Source organism: Talpa europaea, assembly GCF_964194135.1.
Source record: "Talpa europaea genome assembly, chromosome: 2".
In the NCBI taxonomy this organism is placed as follows: domain Eukaryota; kingdom Metazoa; phylum Chordata; class Mammalia; order Eulipotyphla; family Talpidae; genus Talpa; species Talpa europaea.
Window position 1 is genome coordinate 86,366,775 of NC_140068.1, and position 27,417 is coordinate 86,394,191.

General features: G+C 39.2%; 1 protein-coding gene across 4 annotated transcripts in view; it reads right to left on the minus strand.

Moving 5' to 3' along the window:
- RUNX2 (RUNX family transcription factor 2) overlaps positions 1-27,417 on the minus strand; it is a gene marked incomplete at both ends in the record, with an annotated part of 210,434 nt that overhangs the window by 79,284 nt on the left and 103,733 nt on the right. For 3 of the 4 annotated variants that reach the window (XM_084227833.1, XM_084227834.1, XM_084227835.1), the window contains one exon: positions 24,976-25,080. The exons of the other annotated variant lie outside the window; for it this stretch is intronic. In XM_084227833.1, the coding sequence (XP_084083959.1) occupies positions 24,976-25,080 (105 nt within the window). The remainder of the gene's footprint in view (positions 1-24,975; positions 25,081-27,417) is intronic. 4 annotated transcript variants of the gene reach the window in all.

Consider the following 27,417-nt stretch of genomic DNA (forward strand, 5'->3'; position numbering starts at 1 on the left):
AAATTTTTCTCTTGCTTTTCATATTTCTTTCATATAATGTCATATATTGGAGACAGGTGGTATGTATTTTACTTCCATTATAAAATATCAGCATGAATTTACTTTCTGTGCTTCTAAGACCAGAAATAAAGACAAAGAAGTGACACAGAAAGTAAACTAGTTGGTAAAGACTCCTTTCCTTAAAACAGACAATTATAAATCAGAGACATACTGCAGGGGAGGAGGAGGGAGAGGGATCAGAAGGAGGGAGGGAAGAGCACAGGGGACTGTGGTGATCGTGCACGGGTGCATTGGTAAAAGAAACTCTATGGGGACTACTCCTGAGGTGGGGAAGCAAATGTTGTTTAAAAATGAACAATGATGTAAAAAAATAAGAAAACTAATCAATATAAAAATTAAAAATAAAAAAAAAAGCCACTGATCAATATTTGGTGAAAAGGAAAATCGGCTATGGCAAGCTCCTATTTCATTTCAGACATACAAGCGGCTATTGCTCTGTGAAAGTGCCCGGGCCAAGGCCTGTGTGGATGGGGATGACTTCAGCCTCAGGTTCTGGCCAGACAGCACATGTCCAGGCTTACACAAGCAACTCACTTCTTTTCTTACCTGAGCACAGACGATATTACACTATGGCTCATTAAAAGTATGCTAATTGGTGATGCTTTCCAGACATCTAGGTCAAAATGAAGTTGAAGTTGCTGCCTACTTGCTGACATTTCATTCAACTTCAAATGATTTGCTCTGAAAGAGCAATGTTTATTTTTGTACACGTGTTGATGTCAACCTCCAAAACCATTGCTAGAAATTAGCTATAACCACTGGACATCTGTTTGAAAACTCACACCCAAGTCCATTTTAATGACATCAATTACTAAGACAGTGTTTTTAAAATTGTGAATAGTAGCCTATCGCCACCACACAAACCATTAAAACCAGAGTCCTTGTCCTGATGAATTATTCAAAGCTCTAGTTCACAAATTAGTGAGCATTCATTATCACATGCCTAAAATTAGCCAATTCAAGAGCTCATTAATTCATGTATCTGTCTATTCTCACCGAAAGCTGCAGCAACAATGTTATGTGGTCTTCTCACATATCCCTTGAACAGACAGACAGAAGACCTTCTACACCACCAATGCCAAGGGGGGGAAATGACAAAACTGTCACAACTCCTTAGCATAATGCTGAACAAAGGATCCTGGATCGGGGCTACCCTCTTCCTACCCTTCGGTAAGAATTAAACCAGCACTTTTCACAGAACTAGAACTAGGGAATCTATAGTGCACTTCAGTGATTCTAAATTCTTTAATGTATTTAAGCCAATTTCCAAAGGATAAACTATTAGAAATGGCATCTCTTCTTTTAGGTTTAATTGGCATACAACACTATTATTACTTTCAGGTATACAACAAAATGATTATACATTATAAAACTGTAAAACAAATTTTACACAGTAAGTCTAGTTCATATTCATTATCACACAGTTGTTTACAGGGAAAAAATTTTTTCCTTGTGCTGAGAATGTTAAGATGCACTTTTGTTTAGCAGCTTTCAAATATGCAATGCAGTATATTAGTTATAATCACCAGGCTACACCTCGTATCCCCATGATTTACTAATTTTATAATGAGAAGTTTGTATCTTTTGACACTTTCACCCCTAATTCCTTTTTCTTTAATCAGTATTTCTCTATCTGCTTTTCTTTATCTTAATTAATATCTTCTATTTTGATTATGTACTTGTATGACTGTCACACAAGTGGGCGGGGGCACTAGAGTTCAGTAGTGTTTTTTAACTGTTGGATAAGCCAAATCTGGTCAATCATTCTAGCCATGCTTATCTGGGAACATTTTTCAGGCTAATAATGTATATTGACAAATCACTTTCTTTCAAATTGCAGCAATAGATTAATACTGGTAATTCATTTAATAAACAATCACAAATTCATTTAGTAAACTGTGAAACAGGCACAGAATATACAAAATCCAGCAAGATATAATCCCTTGTGAAATAAAAAAGAAAAGGAAACTTTAGTTTTGTCACAGTTTGGTTTCCTCCCACACATTTCCTGCCACTAAGTGTATTGCACTCCATGATCACAATAAAGCTTTCAAGAGTGCCAGTACAGCAATGGCACATAGTAGGTTCACAGACTGTACTTGGTGAATCGCCCAGAATTCATCTCATGATGTTCCCCTTCTTGAGACACTCCTTCCTTTTGCACTTTGCTTCTCCATGACCTTAAACACTGCCTTTAACAGCAAGTGAAGGTTCAATCCTGATTTTCATCATACTTGGGTGTTGAAGTACCTTTCCTGCTGGCTCCTTGCCGCCTTACTTTCTTTATTTCCTTTTACTTTCTTGTCTTTGGTTCCTCCTGCTTCCCCAACAAACTAAAATATCCCAGGTGCATCACAATTTGGAGCTGTTCTATAGACAGAGATAGAACCTGTCCAGTCCCTGCAAGTCCACATTAGCTAGAAATCCAAAGTCTTCCACTTTCAACTACCTTGCTGGAGAACCCACAAGGCTACCTACTGCTGCCCCCTCAACTCAGACTCTTCGGAATGGCCTTTCAGCCTGACATTGTTAGCCTACATCTCCCTACTCGACTTGATTTTCCTCTTCTCCCCTCTGTTCCCATCTGGTCTTTCGCTTCACTGCCTCTTCACATTCCACAGTCTCTCTCCCTTCCCTGCGCCTTCAATGAATGCCTTCAGTTCATCCACTCATTCACATCCATTTTCTTCAGGACTCAGTAATCTTTTCATTCATGAAAAGAATGTGTTTTTCTGGTCTTTCTTTTAGCATTTCTATTACACATTAAAGATAGTAAGATGTTTATAGTTATGGTGCAGTGTATAAATAACACTTCTTATGTCTCCCCCTATAGTCATCGATATAGGTTAAGTCTTACTATCCCCATTTTTCTGTTGGAGACGCCCTGAGAAACAAAGCCCTTCATCAGGTTGTGATGTGGCTCCAGAGCCCAGTGGTCTTTCCATTATGCCATATCCCCTCCAATGACTGCCCCATTTCTCTGCTCCCCTTATACTGAGCAGTTAGTTAGAAATTAGTTTAGCAACAAGTTTCTCTTCCTTGTATTCTGCATTTTCTCTTACCCTTTCACCAACTAATCGCTTAAACATATCCTTCCACTCACATTTCTTTTTTCAAGATTGCCCATGGCTTCTGCATTGCCAAACACAATGGGAGTTCTTGATCAGCAGAATCTAAAGGTTGGTGACATTATTCTTGAATACTAAGTCCCGTGCTTCTAGATACATTCTTTTGGGCTTCTCACCAACTGCACCTGCTCAGCTTTCCTCACTGATTCCTTCTCCTGATTCTAATTTTCAAAAGTTGGGAATTACCCAAAGGCTTTGTCCTTGGCCCACTTATCTTCAGTTATCTAAAATTATTTCTTCTAAGCCCATGGCTTTAAATATCACTCCAGATGTGACCTGTACTGAACTCCAGACTCATGGTCTAGATCCCAGCTCCACTAATACCCTAACTATTTCTGTGGCCTCGTGATCTATCCCGCTTTCCACTACACTCATCCTGCCATGCAGGCTTCCTCGGTACTCCTAAATAAGCTAAAGAGCTTAGCCTCCATGCATTTGCTCTTCACACTCTGCTGTCTGGACACTTCCCAAGCTGTTTATAGATAATCAGCTCCCTAACTTCATTCCAGTCTACTCAAACGATCCCCTTCCCATGAGCAAGGACTGCCTGACCTACACAAAAGAGCATCTACCTCCCCTCCTTATTTCTAACCCCTTACCTGGCTTCACTTTTCTTTAAAGAATTACCTGTATAGGGCCTACCTGGTTGGCGCAAGGGTCTAAGATGAAACCTATGAAGCAATCCGCAGCCGCCGCAGCATGAATTCAATCCCCGGCCAGGGAGCTACCCACATGGCGCAGCAGATCTCTTCTGTCTCGCCCGCTGCTCCCCTCATCAGTGTATTTCCTCAGTCTGCCTGTTCTGTTCCCCACTCTGTCTCTGGTGAATCCTCTCACCCCCCACACCTCTGGCCTGTACCCCAGTTCTTGTATACATAAATAAATAAATCTTTAAAAATAAATAAATGAAAATTTAAAAATAAAGAATTACCTGCATATTTGCATATGATAGTTTTGTTTATTATCTGCCTCTTTCAATATAATGCAAGCTCCATGAAGGAAATTTGTACATCTTATTAAAGCCTATGTCCCTAACACTTAGAAGCCTGGCATACAGTAGGCTCACTAAATTCTTGTTGAAGAAAGGAACATGAGATAGCATCGCACAATTGAATAAGTACTGCCCGTAATGGTGTTTACATCTAATTGTTCCATAATTAGAGTGCTATCTCATGAACCATATTTTAGTTCCTTACGGGCAGAGCTTTGTGTTCATATATTCCAAATTTGTATGTAGTTGGCACAGTTGTGGGCACACAGTAGGTACCCAGTAAAGACTGGCTCTCTGATTGATTTGAATAATACAAGAAAAGCAGAATCAGAATTTCAAGGATATTAAGCATGTAGTTAATTTTAGATAATTCCATGTGCACAAAGAAAATCAGCTGATAGAGTTCCAGCCCTGTGGCAATATAGTTATATGATATTGAAAATAGGAAGCTATAAATGTTATGTACAGTAAAAAATGCACACAAATAAATAAATACAGGCCTAGCCCTGTATCAAGAACACAAGCTGAAACAATTCAACCTAAAAGATAGAAGACTAAAGATCAAGACTAAAGATGAAACTACTTTAGAAATAAGATAGAAATAAGAACTGAGTAATGTTCCTTACAAAAGGGGAAAGGGAATCAACCAGGAGAGGGGAAGGAAGAAGGTTCATGCTTGGAAATGAGGACACCACAGTTTGTTGACAAGTTGGCGCTGACAGGCTGGAACATGCCCCTCAAGGCTTCACCTCACAGCATCCATGAATCAAATCAAATCCATTAATAACACAACAGCAGGTCTGGGGTCTCAGTGAGTGAGGAGGTATAGCAACACATCCACATCATTTTTAAAACCACTCTCTCTCTCTCCCCTCATAGATCACTACTAATAGTTTCACTTACAAAATGAATGTGTGAACCTGACAGGTACACTGAGCTAACTGGAAGATTCGATGAGCAGTCTGTTATTAACCCATTTGTAATGAAATGTTTTATACCAAAGAGGGAAAATAACCAGGAAATTATTTCTTCTTAATTTATTTACATAGCAAAGAGAACTGGAAATTGAAGCAGGTCATACTGTATTTTCCAGTTAACACATTTTTGGTACTGAACACATGTATACTTATTGATAGTTGATTCCTTAGCAACCCAGTATTTCTTTCTGATTTTTCAAAGTTACAAAAGTAAAACAGAAACTCTAGGTAGATCCACCAAGATTTTAGCAAATACTTTGCACTGCCTTCAAGTTAACACTGTTAATTTTATTTCCTACCCCAGAATACATCAATGCATTTGCCTAGTTCCCATATATTTTGAGCCTCTTCATTCATCCGAGTCTAGGCCTGTAAGCCTCCTAGTCTTATTAAAGGGGGAAATGTACTTTGGAAACACCTTTGCAAACTTTCACAGAGCTTTTTGACCACAATCGTTGACCCAGCCTCCAGTTTTTTTCCCCTCAGTCACAATTCCTCCTCAGCCGAGTCATCACCATTGCCCTGGCTTATTTCTTCTGTCTTGTTCTGTGGAACAGATTCCCCAATGTACCATTGCTGTTTCTTTTCCTCTTAGGCCCCTGACATTACAAGTCAGATACTAAGAAAGGCTGGTTTGGTTTTCATAAACAATGAATAAAAATTTATTTAAATTACATTTCCAGATAGATAATAGATTAGGAAAAAAGCGTCTGCCAAATAGAATGTTTCTTATTTTCCAGATAGGCGTACTGAACTAAAGATGTCTTACATCTCAAGATTTCCTAAGAATATTGACTCTACGTTCTATCACCTTTCTAGAACTCCAGAAATAGGAAAAACCATTATCTGACATTGGATCTTCCATTTGCCCCTTACCAGACACCCTATCTCTATGGAGACGATACAGGAGATAAAAACTAGTAAACCCAGTGACTGAGCCAACCCTAATCTGAAGCCTTTTTCTGATGGGGGAGGTAAAACACTATCTTTCCCTTCCACTCATGAATGAACTACTATACTGAAGACAGTCCTTTTTTCCCTCAAATATTTTTTCTCCATTAATTCATTTAAATTACATTTTCTTTACTTGTACTTGATTCCTTCAAACATTTTGCAAAAAGAAAATACAAAATTGATTCATTTTTCCAGTTAAAATAATGTGAAATTATTTTGCTGTGGTAATATTTTCTGTACTTTTCTTTAATTTCATGGCTAGAACTTTTTCTCTTCTTGAATGTGGTTTTGAGTCATACTAAACCATTTTTAAAAATGAAATGTTCACTAGGTATGTGCGACCTTGGGCAAGTCCCTTGACTTCTCAAGGCTTCTTTCTCACTCATAAAATAACACCGTCTATGCCCACTTCACAGAGTTATTGTGAAATCAAAAGAGGTAACAAACACTTGGTGAACTACACAAATATAGCATGTAATATTTCTGCAAAGGCAGGTGTGAGAATCCTAAGTTAAGGCACACAGAACCAATATAAAGGAGAACACCTAGGGATGGTAGCTCGAAGAGGTTTGAAAAAGAAACTCAAGAGACTCTCAAAGTATGACTGAGGCACCAGGCATAGCATATGTTCGGTGATTTAATACACTAGACATGACATGAGCGCCTATAAAAGACAATAAAGATAAAAGCAACAAGCAGAAAAGCAAGTAGGAGAATGTCCACTCAATGTAAGTTATATTGTTACAGGCAACTATATCAGGAAATAAACCATCCCCTGGGCTATAATACTTACAAAGTAACAAAAACAGAAAATAGTATACCAATTTTTATAAGCTAATTTTCAAAATGTTTCTTTACCAATCAGAAGATTTACCATTTTGAAATTAAGAATCAGAATGTGGGCCTCCCTGGTGGTGCAACGAGTTAAGCACAGCACTATGAAGCTTTCCGCAGCCTCTTGGGAACAAGTTCGATCCCCAGCCGGCAAGGGAGATACCCACATGGCGCAACAGACCTCCCCTCTCTCGCCCGCTGCTCCCCTCATCAGTGTATTTCAGTCAGTCTGCCTATTCTGTTCCCTGCTCTGTCTCTGGTGAATCCTCTCACCCCCCCCATATTTCTGGCCTGTACCCCAGTTCTTGTAAGCATAAATAAATCTTAAGAAAAAGAATCAGAATATAAGTTAATTGCTTCTAATAATTTAAAAAAATCAGCTTACAAAGTATGAGCAAAACTTCATAAAATAAAAATTACGTATGGATATATACACATACACACAAATATATATGTATACATGCACTTAGGAAAAAGTATTAAAAGGAAATACACCAAAATATTAACTAGGGTTACCTCTGATGTAGAGTTTCAACTGACTTTTGCTTTCTTCTTTATGCTATCTAAATTTTCTGAATTTTTACAACAAATGTTTTTATATGAATTAAATTAAAATAAATGTTATTGTGGTCGGAGAAATAAACTATGGTATATCTAGACAATGAAATATTATTTAGTGCTAAAAAGATAGGAGTTATCAAATTATGAAAAGAAATGGAGGAACCTTAAATGCACATTACTAGAGGAAAGAAGTCAGCATGAAAAGGTTACATACTGTATGATTCCAATTACATGACATTAAGAAAAAGTCATACTATGAAGACAGTGAAAAGATCAGGGGTTTCCAGAGGTGTGAGGGGGTATGACTAGGTAGAGCACTTAAGGACTTTCAGGGCAGTGAAAATACTCTGTATGCTACTATAACAATGTGTGACACACACACACAAAGAACACACCCTAAGGTAAACTTTGGACTTTGGGTCCATATATATCCACTGATGTAGGTTAATAAGTTGTAACAAATGGACTACTCTGATGGGAGATGTTGATCATGGGAGAGGCTGTGCATGTGTGAGAGCAGGAGATAGAAAATCTCTGTCACTCAATCCTGCTATAAACCTAAAACTCCTCTAAAAAAATTGTCTCAAAAATAACTTCTTTAAAATGTCAGAAGAGGGGCCTCCCTGGTGGCGCAAGGGGTTAAATGTCAGCACTATGAAGCTATCTGCAGCCTCTGCAGCACAAGTTGAATCCTAGGCCAGGGAGCTGACCCAAAGGGTGTAGCCAGACCTCTCCTGTCTCGCCCGCTGCTCCCCTCACCAGTGTGTTTCGGTCAGTCTGCCTGTTCTGTTCCCCACTCTGTCTCTGGTGAATCCTCTCACCCCCCACCACGCACCTTGGGCCTATATCCCAGTCCTTCTATGCATAAATAAATAAATCTTTAAAAAAATAAAAATAATAAAATAAAATGTGAGAAGAAACAACAGCACTGAACATGGTATATCCTTTTTGTCCTACAAATGTTGTATTTTCACTAAAATGGTATTTTTTCTACATAATCTAAACTATCAAAAATGAAAGCATCAGTACTTAACTATAATGGCAGGACATTTGTGCAAGGTAGTGGCATTAAAAAACTAACAAGAAAAAACAAATCCTGACCAGCAGGTCTAATAATACTTCCAATTTCTCTAAGAAGAAAAGAAAACTTAATAAAGGTAGGCAAGGCCCAGAGGAGTCCCAAGTTGTAGTGCTGATTGTCACATAAGACTCCCTACCCTTTAGTCCTTCACACTTCACACTACACTAAGGACAAATAAAAGGACTACAAATAATAATTCAGAGACTAAGTTCCTTTAGATTTGTCCTCACCTATGACACAGATTAAATTCTATATAGATTTTACCCAAAATTACCCAAACATCTTCAAAGCCTCTATTATCAAGCAGCAGAAAAAATACTGAGAACAGTTGGCTTTCCTGTCATAAAGGATTTGGATCAGCCAACACGTCTCTGGAGGCCTCAGTTTCCTCATTTGTAAAAGAGAAGTTAATGGCTAGAGAGTCAGCAGTGCAGAGCCTCATGAACTAATAATCAACACTAGTTTTTACATCGCCACACCACACACATACTTTAAAATGGATGAGTCTTGCTACCACCCTTCTTGAAGCTCATTTGTAAGGCAGGAATGTGTTCTCTGGCTCTGGTGAAAGAGAATCACACGGAGGCAAGAAGCTGCAAGGGGTGGCAAGGAAGTGGGTCTAATGATTGTAGACGTGAAGGAAGTGGGACTGAGAACAGACTGAGATCAAGCAGAAGGGTGAGGAACTGGGTCTCGATGAAGGAGCGAGCAGGTGTGGGGGACAGGATGAGCTGTCAGAAGAGGTAGCTGTGACCAGTGAGCATGACCAGCCAGTGACCATAAAATATGTTACAAGTCATAAAGTTTTACAAGTTATTAAAATAAAAGCTAGGACCCTGCTCATTTTCCTTACAAATTAAGCCCTTTATGTCCTGATAAATTTAAAATAATAATGGGTACTACTATTGGCTTGCTTCCCAATATTGCTGGTAGCTCTTTCACATTAGACTCTCCAAGTTAAAATATTTGATCTAGCATTAGAGTCTGACACAGAGCAGATTTGCTATCAATGTCTGCCCAACTAATTCAGAAGTAAAGAATCTACACATGTAATTAAAGCAGATTCTTCTCCCTAAGATTAACTTCTTTTAATTACCAAAATCACTGAGAACAACAGGGTCTAAGTATCAACATTAGAATTTCACTTCATTGCTACAGGTAACATGTGAATGTACAGAGGTCTTGGGATTTTAGATCCTATTACACAAATAATAACATTTTTAAAGTAGTTGTTCTGAATAATTTACAAACTGTGAGTCTTCCAATAGCTGAGTTAAATGTGGAAGAAACCAGTGCAACTTCATTTTCCTGATGTGAAAACTATCAAAATCCATTCCAAGAACTGGCCAAAATCCATTCCAAGAACAGGGTCTAGAACTAGGAAAAGCACTCGGCTATGATTCAGCTTCAGGTGCTCTTTGCAGTAGAAAAGGAAAAATGAAAAAGACAGCTTTCTTCCAAAGGACTTTTTGGTACAATTTATTCCAATTTTGAAAAGAATGAAAGAAGACATTTATAAATTAGCCAGAAATGCCACCTATTCCTTCAACACTAAGATCTCTCCCTTCCCCATAAATGTTTTATTTACAGCTATATTGACTCATCCTGTTAAGTTTCTAGCACCGAGGCACACAACAAAAGTGGTAATAACCAGAGGCATCTATCTAGATCATCAGATTTCCTTCCTCTGGTCAGTTTGTGCCACAAATCTCACGCTGCAAAAGTTACATGTCATCCTTCAGTGTCAGATTTTTTTCCAATTCAGTTGTAAACTTTTATTTATATTTCAGTTCTAACAAAAAGAATAAAGAAGTGATCACTCCACACCACTTAAAGGCTTCTCCAGAGCTGTCACTGATGATGGAATGTTGATCCTCTATAAAAATGGATGGTTGGTGCTGTTATATCTCATAAAGTCCCTTTCTATTAACAAACTTCTATTCAGATGTCACCGCAGGGCCAGAATGTGTGACAAATTAACTACATTCAAACCACATCCTCGGCACAGCTACTCGATAGCCTGGATGAAAGCAAAGGGAAGTGGTACCTCTCCTGTTTGCATTATTCAGGTTACTTGGCTCTACTAAAGAACCACTGCATCAGATCTCATAACACAGAGAACCAATATGTACTATATTAAAAGGGGCACAAATAGGCTCGGTCAATAATAAAATGGGCATATAGTATACATTTTGAACCACTGATTAGAGAATCCAAAAATTCCTGCATCGTTTGCAGAAGCAAATTTCCTTGCTATTTCCAATCCATGCCACCAATGTACAGGTCTAAAAATACCCAACAAGAGTTCATTTGGGAATCCCCTGAGAAGTGGTAGAAGTATAGGGCCTTCTGACACATCATCTAAATCATTCATATTGCTCCCTTTGAATCTTAGGATATTTATAAGAACCTTGGTCTTTCTTGATTACACATTACACATTATAGTTGTCATGGTAACCCTGACCAGTGAAGCCCTGACCATCGGAAAGCGCGTGCGCATGCAGGCTCTCTCTCTCTCTCTCTCTCTCTGAAAAGGAGGGTGGGTCCTAACTCTGAAGTAAAATCTTTGAGGAAGAAAGGAGCTCAAGGAAGAACAGATAGCCAACCAATTTTTGTGGATCATGTACTGATGGGTCGTCTTTGCTTCGGATAAACCAATATATGATCAGTTTCATCTTTTTTTTTTTTTGAGGACGTTAAAATATTAATTTTATTTTTTTTAATATATTTATTACATCATCAATTTCACAGGCTATTCCTCAAGGAAATATTGCCAGCCGTGGTTCACAGTCTTTCAAAGGTATTGCAGAAAATAAAGAACAAACACCCTTCCACATTTGTGTAATGAAGAGACTGTTCCAATAACAAAGTATTCAGGAAGAGGTTTCCTTTTTATAATAGGAGTAAACAACACCTCTTTTCAGTTGATTTTTCCCTCCCACTATCAATCTCCTGGCCTCGGGAGCAAAAAGGAGGGGCCACAAATCCCCTTTTCCTTTGGAAAAGAGCTGTAGTTGTTAAGAACGGATAGCAGGGGGTTGAAACTAAATTACCTGAGGGCAAGGGGTGGAGAGACCCAAATGTAGAAATCAAGAAAAGAACTAAATGAAGTCCTAAAATGCTGAAGCCACCAAGAAAATATCACAGACCAGGAAGAAAGGAGGCCAGCAAAAGGAAGTGGGGTTTGATTCTGACCCAACCATGAGCTGCGGCCGGCTCTCCAAGGGTGATGACGCTTTGGAAAGGTAAGGAGTAGTGGCTCAAGGGTCGAAATGTGCTTAATGAACCAAAAAAAACCAAGTTATTTTGGGAAGAAAGGAAAATATGTTTTGTGAGTATTTTTCCTTTCCCCAGCTTAGCACCACACCCACTCAAGCCTTCTTTCTTCCCAGGCATGTCACCTGTTTTAAAGTCTGTTTCTTTACTCTCTTTGATTATTTTTTTCCTTTAGAGAAAATTATATCCACTTAGTTAAAAAAAAAAGCACTCATCTGAGAACATGACATATGTGTGTGTGCTGCTTTTCTTAGTTTCATCAGTGAGCTATCATGAGAGCTCAAAGCAAACCATCTGCAGGTGTACTAACTTATTATTACAAAAGTTGCTCAGATGAGTATTTAATAATCAAAAGAGCGGATTAAAGAATAAATTTTTAAATGAGAACTGACGCTTGGCTTCACTGAGAAAGGTTAACCCAAGAAATGGGACGCCTTGCTTCCCTGTGGCTATGGCTCCAATGTCGAAAGGAACAAACGTATTCAGTCAAGCCTTTCTCAGGTTTGCCCTGCTCAACTTCTTCGCTGCTCTGCCAGCTTCTAAAAGCATGAAGGTTTGTTTTCAGAAATAAATCCTGCCTATTTGCTCTCTCCTTCCTTCTCTGTGAAGGTGGTTTTCGAGTTGCAGCTCCCAAAATCCAAAATACATGAACTTGTGTATCACCTGGAAGTATGTTTAATTTCTCCCAATAGTGAGGGAACAGAAAAAAAAAGAATCAGCCTCACAAACTCCCACCTGTGGTATCCAGCATCTACAAGTCAAACCAACCTGAGTTTTGCTAACATTAAAACGGTCTCACCCTCAGCCCCAAATTCTTAAAAATGCATCTTCTGATTATCGATAACAATTTCTTTATCAGATATGTTCCTCTTTTTGCTCATATTCTTCACAATTAAAGATTCCAATGGCCATCAAAACAACACAAATTACTCTCATCATTTATGTCTATAAACCTCTGTGACTCTGAGCTTCAGAATTATAATGGGAAACAGAAATCAGGCCTTTGATTTTAAAAGCAGAAAGGTGGTACTTTGTTGTACTTCTTAAACACACAGGGGATCACAAAGATGAAGGTATTTGTTTTTTTTTATATATATATTTTATTTTATATAATTCTTACATCATTTTTCATTTTTGCACAATGTATGCATTTTCATTTTGGTTATCAAGCCCTCCATCAAGCCCTCAGCCTTCAGGGACCTAGTCTATTTAATAATTCTTATATTCAAGAAGTTCTTCTTTAAATCTAACCCAAATCTATCATGCTTCAGTTAAGACCTATTCTTTCTCTGACTGTGCCAGAAACAAAACAGCTGGTCACCATACACAGCTTAATAACTCCTCATAATTTTGAAGTCTGTTATTAAGTCATTTTTCAGTCTCCTCTTCTTGAAGCTAAATAATCCCAAGTCTTTTAACTTATCCTTATAGGTTCAATTTTACAATCCTTTAATCATCATCAATGCTCTTTACTAAACATTCTTAAGTTTTCCATGTTGCTCTTATGTTTTGAAACCCAGCTCACCTTTGGAATTGCTTCTCATTGTCCTTTATAAAAGCCTCAGACTTTAGTGCATTATATACAATCCTAAAAGAATCAACTGGAATAGGTATCCTACTGCTTTGTTCAGTTATTTTTTGTACAATTCAGCTTGTATGGCTTTCTCTAAGAAAAGCATGTTCTTCAGGATCCTGTATTCTCAGGAAGTGCAGGCCACAAAAGAGACACCCCGCTTCACCTCCTCCCACTCGGTCTTCCTCACCCAAACTTTTCAGACCGCATCCCCTTAAATAATCCTCTGAAAAAAATACACATCCAGCTCATCTGATTGAATCCACTCACTTAAACCAAGTTGTTAACCGAAGTGTCTTAAAATGTGGTATCCTATGAGGTCCTCTGTCCTTAAAGCTTCAACTCAAAGAATCTCAGAAACTGTGGTGACAATCACATGAGAGAGGCTTGGGGCCTATGGGGACGGATAACAAGAATCCTTCTACGCACCTCAAATTATACACGGGTACGGGGTAGAGTAATGAAACAGACAGCTTGGAGGTGTGTGCTTCTAGTCAATTCTTCTTGCAACTTTTCCTAACCTCCTCATTCCTAATGCCTCTTCTCTATGGAAATTAGATATCAGATTCTCGTACTCGTCATTTCCGGGGCTTTGTAATGTGTCATCCAAGAGCTGGCTTTTCCTCACCCTTCAAATCTCTACTATAAAGTTCATCTTAGACAGGGCTCCCTTGCTGCTCTAGAACAGCCCCCTTCTGTCCCGTCACCCACTTTTCTCTATTACTACATTAGTTCCCTTTATAGCACTTAACACAATTTGCAATTAGAATCAATTACAGATAAATGTTTATTTACTGTTTTCTTGCCATCTTCCCCACAGACTTCAGGCTCCTTGAAGAAGGGGTTCGTGTCTGTTTTGTTTTGCATACCTGGCTAAGAGTGCACATTCAAAAATAATTTTTGAATAAAAAATGTCCCACAGCCAGAAATGTTTATATGTTAAAGCACCTAATTATTTAAAAAAAAAAAAAAAAAGAATAAAGACTGTCAGCTATTTAAGCAGAAATGGTATTTTTAGTAGTGGGCCAGGGTAGCAGGAGGAAGAGGTCCTTCTCAGACTCATCCAGTGTTGCTTATTCAGGCAAGGCTGGCCCTGTCCATCAGAGACAGCTGCCGCTTGCAAGACAGTACCTGGAGCTGGCAGCCCTATCAGCTTGTTCCTGCTATCAGAGCAAACAGGCTTGTCTCCAGTTCTTCTCTCCTGTCTCAGTGTCCACGTCATCATGTCATTTGCAGCTTCCCATCCCCTTCCTGATGCTCCTCCCTCACTGTTATTACCTTCACAAAAGTCCTAGCATTATCTGGGAGATGGCGTATTAAAGTACTGATGGTACTTTAAGCAGCTGCGATTATAAGCGCTTTGTGTATTCTTCCTTTGAGTCATTTTTTAATTTTTCTACCATTTACTGATCTATATTTTTCTACTGGTGCAATTTTTCCTTAATTAATTTCCTGTTCAAATGCTAACTTTACTTCATTTAAAGTGGAGTCTACTAAGGGCTAATTTACACAACTTGTTATTTTCATCTCACAAAGTTCACTGTTTTCAGCTCCGTTAAACTTGCATCCTAATGAATTCAATACTCATTCAACAAATTATATGTGCCTTCTGTGTGTCCGGTCTTACACACTGGGGCTTATTAGTCGAGAAAGCAAAGCGACCACATCACCAGGGCTGTTTCCCAGGCAACACTACTTCCCAACATCCACCAGGAATACCCTGGGCCCGACACCAGAGCCTCTACAGTTTTCATGACAAAGCATGAGGGACTTTCAGTAGTGAATAACCAAACAGGAAGAGACCTGGGCTCCTTGCCCACCTCCATAAATCATCTGCTGACTTGCAGGGTGACATAGAGCAAATGAATTTTCAAATGGCCATGCCTCAGTTTACCTGCCTGTAAAATGTATAATGCATCCCTCAAAGGGATATAAAGAGGATCAGTGAGGTAATGTCTAAGCATTTGGAACTCCTTGGCAGAAAGGCGCTACATAATTACTATTTGGTATTTAAGTTGCCCTTCAAGTGTGCCAAGTACTTTATGATCATTCCTAAGGAGTTACTCCCAGTTACTCTGAAGTTGTCTTCCAGTCTATTTCCATTTAAAGGATGAAGACATTGAACCAGAGAGAAGTTTGTGATTTGTTTAGGGTCACTAAGATGGCACTGAGGCCTCAAAGAGGAATTTCCAAGTCCTCCAGCTACCTTAAGCATAACTGAAAACACACCTTAAATACAAACTGCCACAATATGAATTCCTTGTTATGAAACTCTAAAATAGCCGTCTTGGTACCAAAAAAAGAACATTGTAACTTGGTTTTGAAGGACAGAGTAAACAGTGAGGAGGTGAAACAGAAACCAACGTTCTAGAATTAGTGACGCAGACTTCATAATTAACCTTTTTTTACACACCTATATTTCTCACTTACTGTTTAATAGCCTATCTCCCTGAAGGGACCATATTTTTCTACTAGTCCTGTCCAGGGCCAACCCTAAAGAAGCATGCAACGCAGGCTAAATCTTCCATGCAACTGTTTTTACCCAACTTGTAGTTCATAAATTTTAATGCCAAGAAGGTAAGAAGAAGATGCATATCACAGAGGTTGTATAAATAGCCCAGGGGTTGATGGAAAGGCAGAAAGTATCACCACTCTAGTGTTAGCTCACCTCTTCCCCACTGTCCATTTCTCACACAACACCAGCAAGGGGTCCATGGAAGCAACACCAGAACCCTTCGTACATTTTACTTAGGCATATTTCTAATGCAGGTCGCAGTCTTCCGACTCTTCTAAAACAAACTCCTTGAGTCCACAAATTTTCCTCCCTCTCTGCTTCATACAACCATTTATTTACAGATAAAAGAAGCATCTTTTGGTTCTGAGTCCTGTATCCCTACTAATATAAGAGTGTGTGTGTAGACACCAACATCTAAGAAATGCTACTCTGGTTGTTCAATGAGCAATGGCCAGATAACCTCTGAGGATCAAGTTATGGAGGTCCTTCACATAAGTCTGGATAGAAAGTTCCAAAGCAACTGAAGGTCCACCAAAGGTAGAACTGGGGGGGGGGGGGCTTAACTTCCTTTTCTTGGTCACTGGCCCCTCTGCAAGAAAAGTCCCTCCATCTCCCTCTCCATCCACTGGCCCTTGGACTCATGGTGACAGGTACTTAGAACCATTTTCCTTCCTCTAGCTTCCATAAAAACATACCTACCTTGGGGCTGCTATTTCCTTACATGGTACTACAACCAACCTGGTAATATGACTTGAAAATCTTAGCACAAAAGGACTGCTAGTGTGGCTCTAGGGCACTCAGAGCAGACAACTTCAGCGGAGTGCCTCTCATGTCACGTCATGTTGGCGGCCAGGACACACCACCCCTAATATTTTCTGGAACTCAACTCAGAGTTCACCACTGACAAGCTCCCACTGAAGGAACTACCAAAGGATCTACATCAAGAAAAAGGAAACTGAATCCAGAAGGAAGAACCTAAGTACACGAAGGAACACTGAGCAAATATAGTGATAAATATGAAAGCAAATGTAAAGTAAACAATTAAAACATTAAATGACTAATCCAGGAAGCATGAAACAAGGATAAAAACATTAGATGACAACATTAGGAGAGTGGGTGACTGCAGCTGAGAGTGTGCTAAAGTGCTCATACAACACATGGACAGAGATCAGGATTCATTTTATTATGACAAATATCCACATTTAAATGGCAACGATGACTACTACTAAAAGAAAGATACAAACAACAACGTAAACCAAAGTTACCTCAATCAAAAAAATTTTTTAATTAAAAAATAAAGAAATCAAATGAAAATTTTCAACCCACCACAGGAGGAAAGTTAGCACGTACCTAAAACAAAATTGGATAAGAAATATTCCATAAAAAGGAAGTATTTGCAAAAGTTGGGGGGGAGTATTTGCAAAAGATGTGGAAATATAAAAAGCAAAAACCCACACCTAAAATTATCTTGCACTATGAATAGGGCACCAGACCTGAAAAGTGCTGGAGATCAACACTTCTAAGACTGACCTGCAACAAACAGTAGTGCTTGAAGTTGACAAACGGCTTCTGGTCCAACAAAGGCTCTGCCTGCACACCTGACTCACTGTTTACCTTCCAGGCCCAGGACTGCTCTGGTCACTCTTCCTTTACCTCCCCAAACCTGCTCCCAAGAAAACATTCCAAATTATTCATTTTTATCCTAAAATGAATTTAAGTCTCAATTACCGTTTCCAGGGGTGTTTGCATTTAAGTCTTATTCTCAAATTTTAATGAAGGGTTTTGTCTATGAGCAAATAGATTTTAGCCACCAGTCCACAGTAGCAGAGAAATTTTGAGAAGAATTGGGAGTCCTTCCTTTCCCAAACAGTCTCCTATTTGAAATGCTACATATGATCTTGAATCACTATGCTAGATCTAAATCGTCTGCATTTTAACAAGTTACTTGAAAATTTTGAGCATTTTCCATACTTCTATGTAAATAAAGACTTTTGAGATTTTATGTGAAGATCAAAGGTGTGCATTAGTTGACATCATAAAAGTCTCCTATAAATATTCTAGGTAGGGACATGTATGAATATGATGAGCAACACACTAAATCTTTTTTTCTCTGTTATTTTAAAATATACCCTATTCTCCTTGAAGAAAATGCTACAGTACAAACAACATAGAAGTCAAGTCATTCAGCGATCTATCAGGGATCAGCTCCAGAAAGAAAAATTGTTTTTTACAAATAAATACATCAAATCTCTCTCTTGAGTCCCTAAGACAATTTCAAGAATGAATGATCTCTGGCTCACATCAAGATACAAACTACTGACACATTTGGATCGAGTGGATGTGTTTTTAGAACACATATCTCTTGAAAACCTGCCATGCTATATTTAGTCAGAAGCAAATATATCAACTGGAATAAATGCATGTGGAAAATGCATTCTAATTGTAAAAGCTACAGCTCCTTGTTAACACAAGCCTCACACAATGAGAAAGCACATTCAGAACTGGGAAGCCAGGGAAGAGTGCAAAGGAGGGACATGAGCATGTTTTAACGGCTGTGATAATTTGCCATGAAAGGATGTTAAGGCCATAGCTCCTTGCTGCAGCATGCCATGTGCTGCTGAATTAAATTACTGCCATGCAGTCTGCTAACGAAGGAATGTGTAAACAGGCCATATATCCTTGCATCAGTTCCACAGAATGTTGCACAACACAAAATGCCTCTCGATGTGTCATTTCCTTCTTGGCCATCTTCCCAGCTCCTGACAGTCAGTCAACAAAAAAAAAGTACTGAAAGAGATTTAAAACTGCTTTTCTCAAGAGCACATTCCTCCAACCACCAGACATAACCTCCACCAGTACTGCTGACTCCCACCCGTCTCCATGCTCCTTAAAGAGTAGGGAAAAAGAAACAGTTTTTTTGACTGTTATTATTCTCTTCAGTCAAAGATTTTCAACAATAGTTTATACACTAGTGACCAAATGATTAATATTTATGACAAGCAAACTGGTGTCTGTATTTGCTGATTTGTAAATATCGAAAAAAAAGGCATTTACCCAGTGTCCATTCTGTGGGCACTGCAGCGACAAGAAAAGCCTGCAAGTCACAAGTTAAGGGCTTTTCTATTACTCTTTTGTACTGAGGACTAAAATGCAGGCTTGTGGCATCAGGGTACAAGGCCTATCAAGGTTTTCTCAAATTGTCTTCACAGACAGCAACTACGCGAATGCAGAGACTGTGTCCAGGATATCAAATAACTTATAAAAAATTAGCCTGCTGTCCCTCCACAAACACATTTTACATGTTCCTATCCTCCTTTTCATATGCAACCAAACTCTAAATAAGCATCCACCAATGGTAAATAAGTAAATGTCTATTTCCTCACCCAAATAGGATGAAAATAATGGAGCATAAATTAGAGCTGCCACCAATATCATCTGGAATGAGGAAGAGAAAATGCCCAGCCCTTCTTTCTCTCCACACTTTAACTGATTGGAAAACAGTCTCACAACTAGGTGGAAGAGCACAAGAGGAAAATGAGGTGACACCAAGCCTGGCTCACACTGTTGTGTTTAAATTGGTCGCCTAAAGTTGGTGAGGTAAAATTTTGGCAACTGGAACTACCTAAAGAACAGGAAATATTAAAATGTTCTCTGAAGAATTACACAGTTGCTGGTATATTGGGCACAGGTGAGAATGAGCAAACAGGAAGACAGTCTAGCTGCAGGACCTAAGCTTACCAAGCTGAGTGAAGCAGGTTACCGAGGCAGCCCTAGAAATAAAAACAGTGCCCGCACTTCCAAATAACCTCTCACTCACCTAAGTGCCCACCCATTATCAAAATCACAAATGGAGCCAGCAGAAGGGAGCAGCAGCCGAGTCTTCTAAGCCTGCAGGAAGGGGCTAGATCACTTAGAAAGAAAAGGCAGAGCTTCTCCCAGCAGCCATCAAATCAGCCAGGTGGCTGTACAGCTGTGGATAGTAGTGTCCCAGCAGGAAATACAGTGATAATGGCTTCGGTCCCTCCTTGAAAGTGACTGTGATCTACATCCCTGGAGCACAATACACAAAAACTCTTAGAAACCCCCTCACATGTATCAGGCATCAGATGTGCTGGCAAATGAGAATTTTCAAAACTGGATGATTCTCAAAACCTCCAGACCTGTCCATTTGAGGATTTATAAGCTATTTCTGCTATACACTTGTCAAGTTAGGTTCATAACTTCTTTTTCTTCAAACACCTAATGTTCTTTTCTCCTACAAGTATCAGTCTGGCACAGTTTGACACTGATCTGTAAATACAAGGTAAAAGCATCTGGTATTTGCTCAATGAAGCCACTACAGTTGAAATTTAAAGTAGCCTTGTAGAACTTTAAATATCCTCCAGATAAAATGTCAAGAGTTCTCAGAAAATTATTTTTCCTGATTCACCAATGACTCACTCATGGAAGGTAATGCCACTGGTGGATCAAGGAACCCCTGCCCCATATGCCAGTTCTGAATGTTTAGTCCTAAAAAGGCCTGAAAGTTTCCAGTGTGTTCTTTAGGGGGTCATGTGCTGCCATATAAGAAGTCAGACTGTGCTGAAAAGACCTCATGAAGAGACCACATGGAGACAGACAGTGGAGAGACCCTAGAACTATAGGGAGAGAGCAAATGGCCCAGCTGTCCAACCATTCCAGCCAAAGCCAATCTTCCAGCATCACACTGACACATGAAATACGAAGCCATGTTGTATAGTCAGCACCAGCCTCCCTCTTACTGCAGTCACACAACAGACCCCAAGCAAGATTCAGAATACCCATCCAGACGAGCCCCAGCCAGTCCACAGAAATAATGAACTTAGCGGTGGTTTCAAGCCATTTTTGCGGGGGAGGATGGCTAGTTAGTTAGCAATAGATAAATGAAAAATCTACAAGAGAATGAAAGGGATTCTGATTCTATAAAGTGATGTACCTTTTCTACCCTCTGCACAGCAAATAGTACCTTTTTCCATTAGTCGTCTTCTTCAGAACCACTACTATAGAACACGACATTGCTAACCAAGTTTTCACCTTCCTGTAAAAGATTCTTTAAATCAGATGGATTGGAATCAAGTGCATAAATGTAACAAAGGATCCTAATAGAAACTGATGTTTAAAATAGTTAGGCATCCATATGCATTACTGTTGCTGCTACATTGGCTTCTGTTGCTGGCAAACATAAGGCAGTTGTTCCTCAGAGCTGACTTGCCAACAGAAGGTCAAAACGCCTTGCCTAAACACAAGACTTACAAATTTGGGATCTTAAGTATGATGTCATGTCTTAAAATGATAAGCTGGCAAAGAAAATAAATGGCATTTTGTAAAGATGTGCACCGTTTTCATGTTTACGCTACTTAAGATGAAGGTTCTAATAAGTCATCGGCTATGTTCCTTTAAAGGGAAGTTTTATAACTGAGATGAATCACAACTGCAAAAGATCAAAGTTAAAAAACATCAATGATGCCATGGGGTACTTTTTAATCTTGTAATGAGTGATGATCATGTGCTCTTATGAAGTTAGTCCAACTGCCAACGCCAGATGTGTATATTAAGAAAAGAAGTTGTTTGTGATGTGACAGCACCGGTTCAGCTGCCAGAGAGAGAAAACATAGAAGGAGGAAACCTTTCTGATTTTGAGTGAAAAGCAAGTCTTGGCAGATGTGTTGATAACCAGGGCCTCAGATGGGGGCACTAGTGCCATAGAATCCTCTCTTAGACTTCTCTTTGCTGCAAACAAATTGTGTTTATCATCATTTATGCACAGCTGTCCCCAGGCAGCATGAATACCTGCTCGAGGCATAATTTATAACCATTATTAGTGTCATTTACTAATGAGCAGAAATTAGTAAAGCCATCTGGGGGAAAAATAATACACTAGAGAACAAAATCTAGATGGTATCTATTTCCTGGAAGCATATGCTAAGCGAAACTCTACAGTAAACTTCTGACACTGAGGGAAATTGATGTAGTAATAGCTAACATTTAATAAGCACTTACTACATGCATGACAGTCACCTTGCTATGATTTTACATACATTACATCACTTAATATCCTTGCGGCAACTGATGAGGTAGATATTGTTCTATTATTCTCTCTTGAACAGATGAGGAAACTGAGGCAAAGAGAAGTTAGGTAACTGGTCTACCACCACACAGCTAGTTAATGGTAGAGCTGGAATTTCACTCCAGACGGTCTGACACCAAAAGCCCACACCCTTCAACATTGCACTATGTTGACTGAAGACCCAGTTAACCCAGAACTTGTCTTTTTTCAAAAGCAGACTTTTCAACTTATATTCTGATCTTTAGAGAAAAGAGTGAAATTCTATTAACAGGAATCAGTAGTATAAAATCTTCAACTCCTTCCAACCACAATGGTAATAAACAGACATATACTGCTTAAATGACAAATAACCACTATTGATAGAATTATAATTGTGTGGGAGAGGAAGCTAAAATAATTACATTTTCTTTTTTTTTTCCTCACTTCAGTCTTTTTCTAAAGCCCTTCTCTGTTAACAGTTGATACTATAAGACACTTCAAAATCTAGAACAAGGGTCAGCAGCTTAACTTGGGCTCCAATTCTGGCTCACCACCTGTTTTTGTAAATAAAGTCATATTGAAACACAGTGACAACCATTCATTTATGTATTGGCTGAGCCTGCTTTCAAGCTACAATGGCAGAGTTGAAGACTTGTCACAGAAATCATGGCCTACAGAGCTGAAATTATTTACTATCTGGAATTTTATAGAGAAAGCTTGCCAACTCACGTTCTAGAGGATCCTATTTAACATTGTGTACATGCAACCAATCAAACAAAATCCTATTATACTCACAGTTGAAGAAAATTGAAAATTCTGGGCATTTTCCACACCTGAGCCTCACATTTACAGAATACTACTAAACAGAATTTCAAACATTCCAGGTCAGGGATGGCCAGGAGCAGGCTAGAGGAGATAATCCAGTAGAATTGTGACATTAAGATGTCACTGATATTAGATCCATCCTTATAACCAGTCACTGAGTTTGGCAAGTCACCTTATGATGTCAGAGAAATGACATCACATTCTCGCAGATATTTTCAGTTCATGGGAAATGTCATTCAGGTTGATCTAGGGCAGCAATCTGCCACTTACGATCTGTATCTGCTTCCGCCTCCCACCCTTAATAGCACCGAAGGCCTGAACTCAGGGTCACACATCTTCCCTCTATCTCTAACCCCCTTTCCTCCAGAGCACTACTCTGCCTTTACAGGACAGTAAGCCTATCAACATATTAATCCTACCAATAACTTCTCTGGAATGAGGTCAAGCTACTCTCACATGATAGAAAGTGACTTTTCCAAAGCTACTGGCCTCCTCCTCTTTTGTCACATCATTTGAATAGGGCAGCCCCCATTCTTCTCTGTTTCCTCTCCCAACCATCAACTTTTAGGCATCAGCTCTTGAGAGTATGGACACGACACACAGACACACACACAATAATTGTTTTTCCCAGAACTGAAAAAAGGAGCTGAGATCATCGGGAAACATCTTCAAAAGATAAGTTAGCAGTGCTAAATGTTAAACTACTATCCTGCCTTATGCATTACTAAAATGGATAGCCTTGCCTTTTCAGGAATGCAAGGGCCAGTTTGAAAAATTGTTAGAAGATATCTTCCATCACAATGCATCATCCCCACTTCATGGTAGTCCAGGAAAGTCAGGCAAAGCTCCTGCCAGCCGAGACATCCCTACTTTGTTCTATTCACCTGCTCTGCATAATCATTCATCCAGATGGCAGGAGACCTGAGGCAACCAGACACACGTGAATGACAACCACCTAGTAGGACGTGCTCAGACTTAACAGACAAGGCCAGCACTGGCCCAACCTTGTGAACCAAGAAGAAAGCCATACACACAAGAGAAGGAAAACAGAAAAACCTCAAAGACTGGTTTTTGAGGCAGGAAACGTTCCTAGTTCAGGCAAGCCGTCAGTCCTTGTGAAGAGAGACGGTGGCAAGAGGAACAGAAGGCATCCTACGTTCCCACTGCTAGAAAACAAGCTACACGGGCAAGGCAGCCCGTTTCTCTCCTTTAGGGGAGAAAAGATATGCCACTCTCACTGTCTAGGCAGGTGCATTGTTATATAACAAATATTTCTGCCAGCTGTACCTCCACCACAAACGAAATTAAACTCTCAACACAATGGCTAAGATGCCAATGTAATTCATTCATCAAAGGCAGAGTTCTATTAGATGTTTCCATTGGCACAGAATTTTTAATGCTGTATATATCAAATAATCTTTACTCTCTAAATATATTTAAATACTGCTATACCAAGTTTGTTCAAATCAGTTTGGAGGGGGGACCGGGAGAGAGTAAACCTGTTTCAATTTAGATTTAGGAGGCAAATGCAGCCCAAATGGATTGTGTGCACTATCTTAAATTGATGCTGGTTAAACCTTCTGGATGTCCAGACAGAAAAATAAACCAAAGTGGACTTAAACCTGGTTTGACTCTATCTATAACAATTAACTTGAACATGACCAAACAACAGTGTTGTAACAATCAAGCAAGTTATCATTTGCAAATAAATTCTTTGTAATTAAGCAGTGTGCTCTTTATAAAGGGAATTGAGTGGGCGAGTTAAAAAGTTAAAACACATTCTTAGACCATGGGAAACAAACGCAAATGCTTTTTGACTAAGCTCAAGATTTCTCAGCTTATTGTTTTCTTCTTTAGCTCTCATGGGTCTACCCTGCCCTGTCTATTGTGTACAGTGGATGAGCAGAATTTCTTAGCAAATAGTTACCGTGACTATATAATTGTTCACTCATTTCCCAAAGAGATCGAGGCCTTAGTAATTTGTGGCAAAGGTTAAAACTGTAATTTTGTTTTCTACTAACTGTGAAGTTCTTTCTACTAACTGTCCTTCCTTACAAATATATACAGATGGGATAAACTTCTCGCGGGGTCTCCACAAACTCTATTACCATTTCTAATAAAAAGGCAAGTACTTACTTCTGGGTTCCCGGGGTCCATCCACTGTAACTTTAATAGCTCTGTGATAGGTGGCTACTTGGGGAGGATTTGTGAAGACAGTTATGGTCAAGGTGAAACTCTTGCCTGCGGATGTAAAAGGGGAAAATCCACAGTGAACATTAAAAGATATTATTGATGTTTAATAGAGCAGTCTAGATGTCCAAATTGCATTTAAGCATCTCTAGAACGAGATAATGAAACAAAGACAAGAGTCTAATTCAGAAACCCTCCGTCACTTTGGGAGTTACTTAATTCGCTGAGCATAAGATTATCATCTTCATTGCAGTACTATACAAGCAGGCGTCAGCAACCCCCCCGCCCCCGAGAAAAAAAGCTGCTCAGTAGCAATAGCTGTAATGAAAACGAAAACCCCGATACACTTAAGGAGGGTTCTCTCTCCTTTCAGTTTTTTCCAACATCAGGAACACATCCAGCACAGACAATTTTAGAAGTCTTTATTTAGGATTAGGTCACGACCCCATGAGAGAACAATAGTAAATCACTGTTGATTATGTTATTTACTTCACATGGCTTTAGCATTTCATTTGCTTAACTGCACTACAATAAGAAGATGAAAGAGGACGGTTCTTATGGGAATCATTTTAACAGGAGCCAGTGTCTCCTGTCCTGGCCTTAATGTGCCTGTGGTATGATGATTTCATCATTACTGGAACAAAGTTTTTCTCCTCCCCGCCCCCCTCCCCTAACATACCTCCTTGCTGTTAAATCTTTAAATAACTCTCTCCCTGACAGTTACTTGCTTTTTGCTAAATGTGCATGACGTCTCCCAATATAAATATAAATTTTTACTTTTAGCAGAAGGTGCTCTTCATAGAAATATCACATCTGATGTTTCAAATAAATGAGCTAAAGGTGATGAATGGGGGGTGGAGGGAGGACAGGGAAAAATTTGGTAGCAGATTTGGAGGTTTGCTTTCTCCAGAAGAAGACAGACTCTGTTATACAGACTCACTGACAGTTGTAATCAGTTAGATTTGCAACGGTTAGTCATGTCAGATAGTCAAAACTGCAAACTGTTACAAGACAGGAAAAGGTGGGCGTGAAACAGTGACTCAATAAAACATTCAGCAATCTCAGGCCAGAGTATTCATTTAGCCTGCTCCTATAACGGACCTTTAAAAAGCTCATTTTAGTTTGCTTTGTTTTTTGGTCAGAGACTGTTTTTCCCTGTACTGAGGGCTGAGGGTATTAAATCAAAACACAAATCTTAAACAATATGTAGCAATGCAAAGTTTAATGCAATCTTTTCAAAGCTTAATATGGAACAGGTTATATTCAAAACTTAATGTAGAACAGGTCTTTGGCTGTCAAGTCTAGTGAATGGGTTTTGTTTTCAACCCAAACCATGTAAGTTCCTAAAATATGTTTAAAACACACATCATTTGTTACTCAGTATCTATAGTTTTAAGTCTCTTTGGCTATACTTTTCCATGGCCAAGAAGAAAAAAGAAAAAAAAGGAAAGGAAAGACAGGAATTGGGCAGGAGGGTGGGGGGAGGAAACAGGGAAAGATGGATATTGATTAGAAACCTAGTAAATGCCTGTCACTCATACACGTCATCTCATTTAATCCTACCCAGTTGGGTTTATCACCCCCATTTCACAAATGAGGAATCTGAAGCCCAGAGAGGCTTAGTAATTTATTCACATAAGTAATTAAGTAGAAAATATCAGGATCTAAACAGAGGTCTTCTAGACTTTAAAATTTAATGTTAGATAAAAATGCTCTTATTTTAATTTTTCCAGAGATCATTAAAGAAAACTAATAGGTAAATTATTTCTACATGTGCCCCAATCAGTTCTATAAGATCAAAACAGTAAATAGAATCTACTAAGGTAGTATCTTAGTAGATAAGATGAGAACATTTTATTTCAACATATCATAGGTACACCAAATTTCATCCACATGTATTGGATGCTACATGGAATTAAGTAATTTAATTGTCTGGTTAGAGAACAATGTTTTTGTTGTTGCTGGGTTTTGTTTTTTACAAACATTAAGAATAACCAGAAGAAGGCAGCCAGCAGTCTAAACTAGTTACAGAAAATTGAAAAATGTACAGAAATGGAGATTAGAAAGTTGAACAGGAAGCCACTGGATTCAGATCAGGCCCTGCAAACAATGGAGAGATCTGTAGGGATAAACCAACTGTAAATTGAAAGTTGGGCCTCCCTGGTGGCTCAGCCAGTTGAGTGCCGCACTGTGAAGCTGTCCATAGCCTCTGCAGCACGGGTTCGATTCCCGGCCCGCCAGGGAGAAACCCACATGGTGTGGCAGACCTCTCCTGCTTCGCCTGCTGCTCCCCTCAGCAGTGTCTTTGGTCCATCTGTCTGTTCTGCTCCCTGCTCTGTCTCTGGTGAATCCTCTCACCCTCCCGCACCTCTGACCTGTACCCCAGTT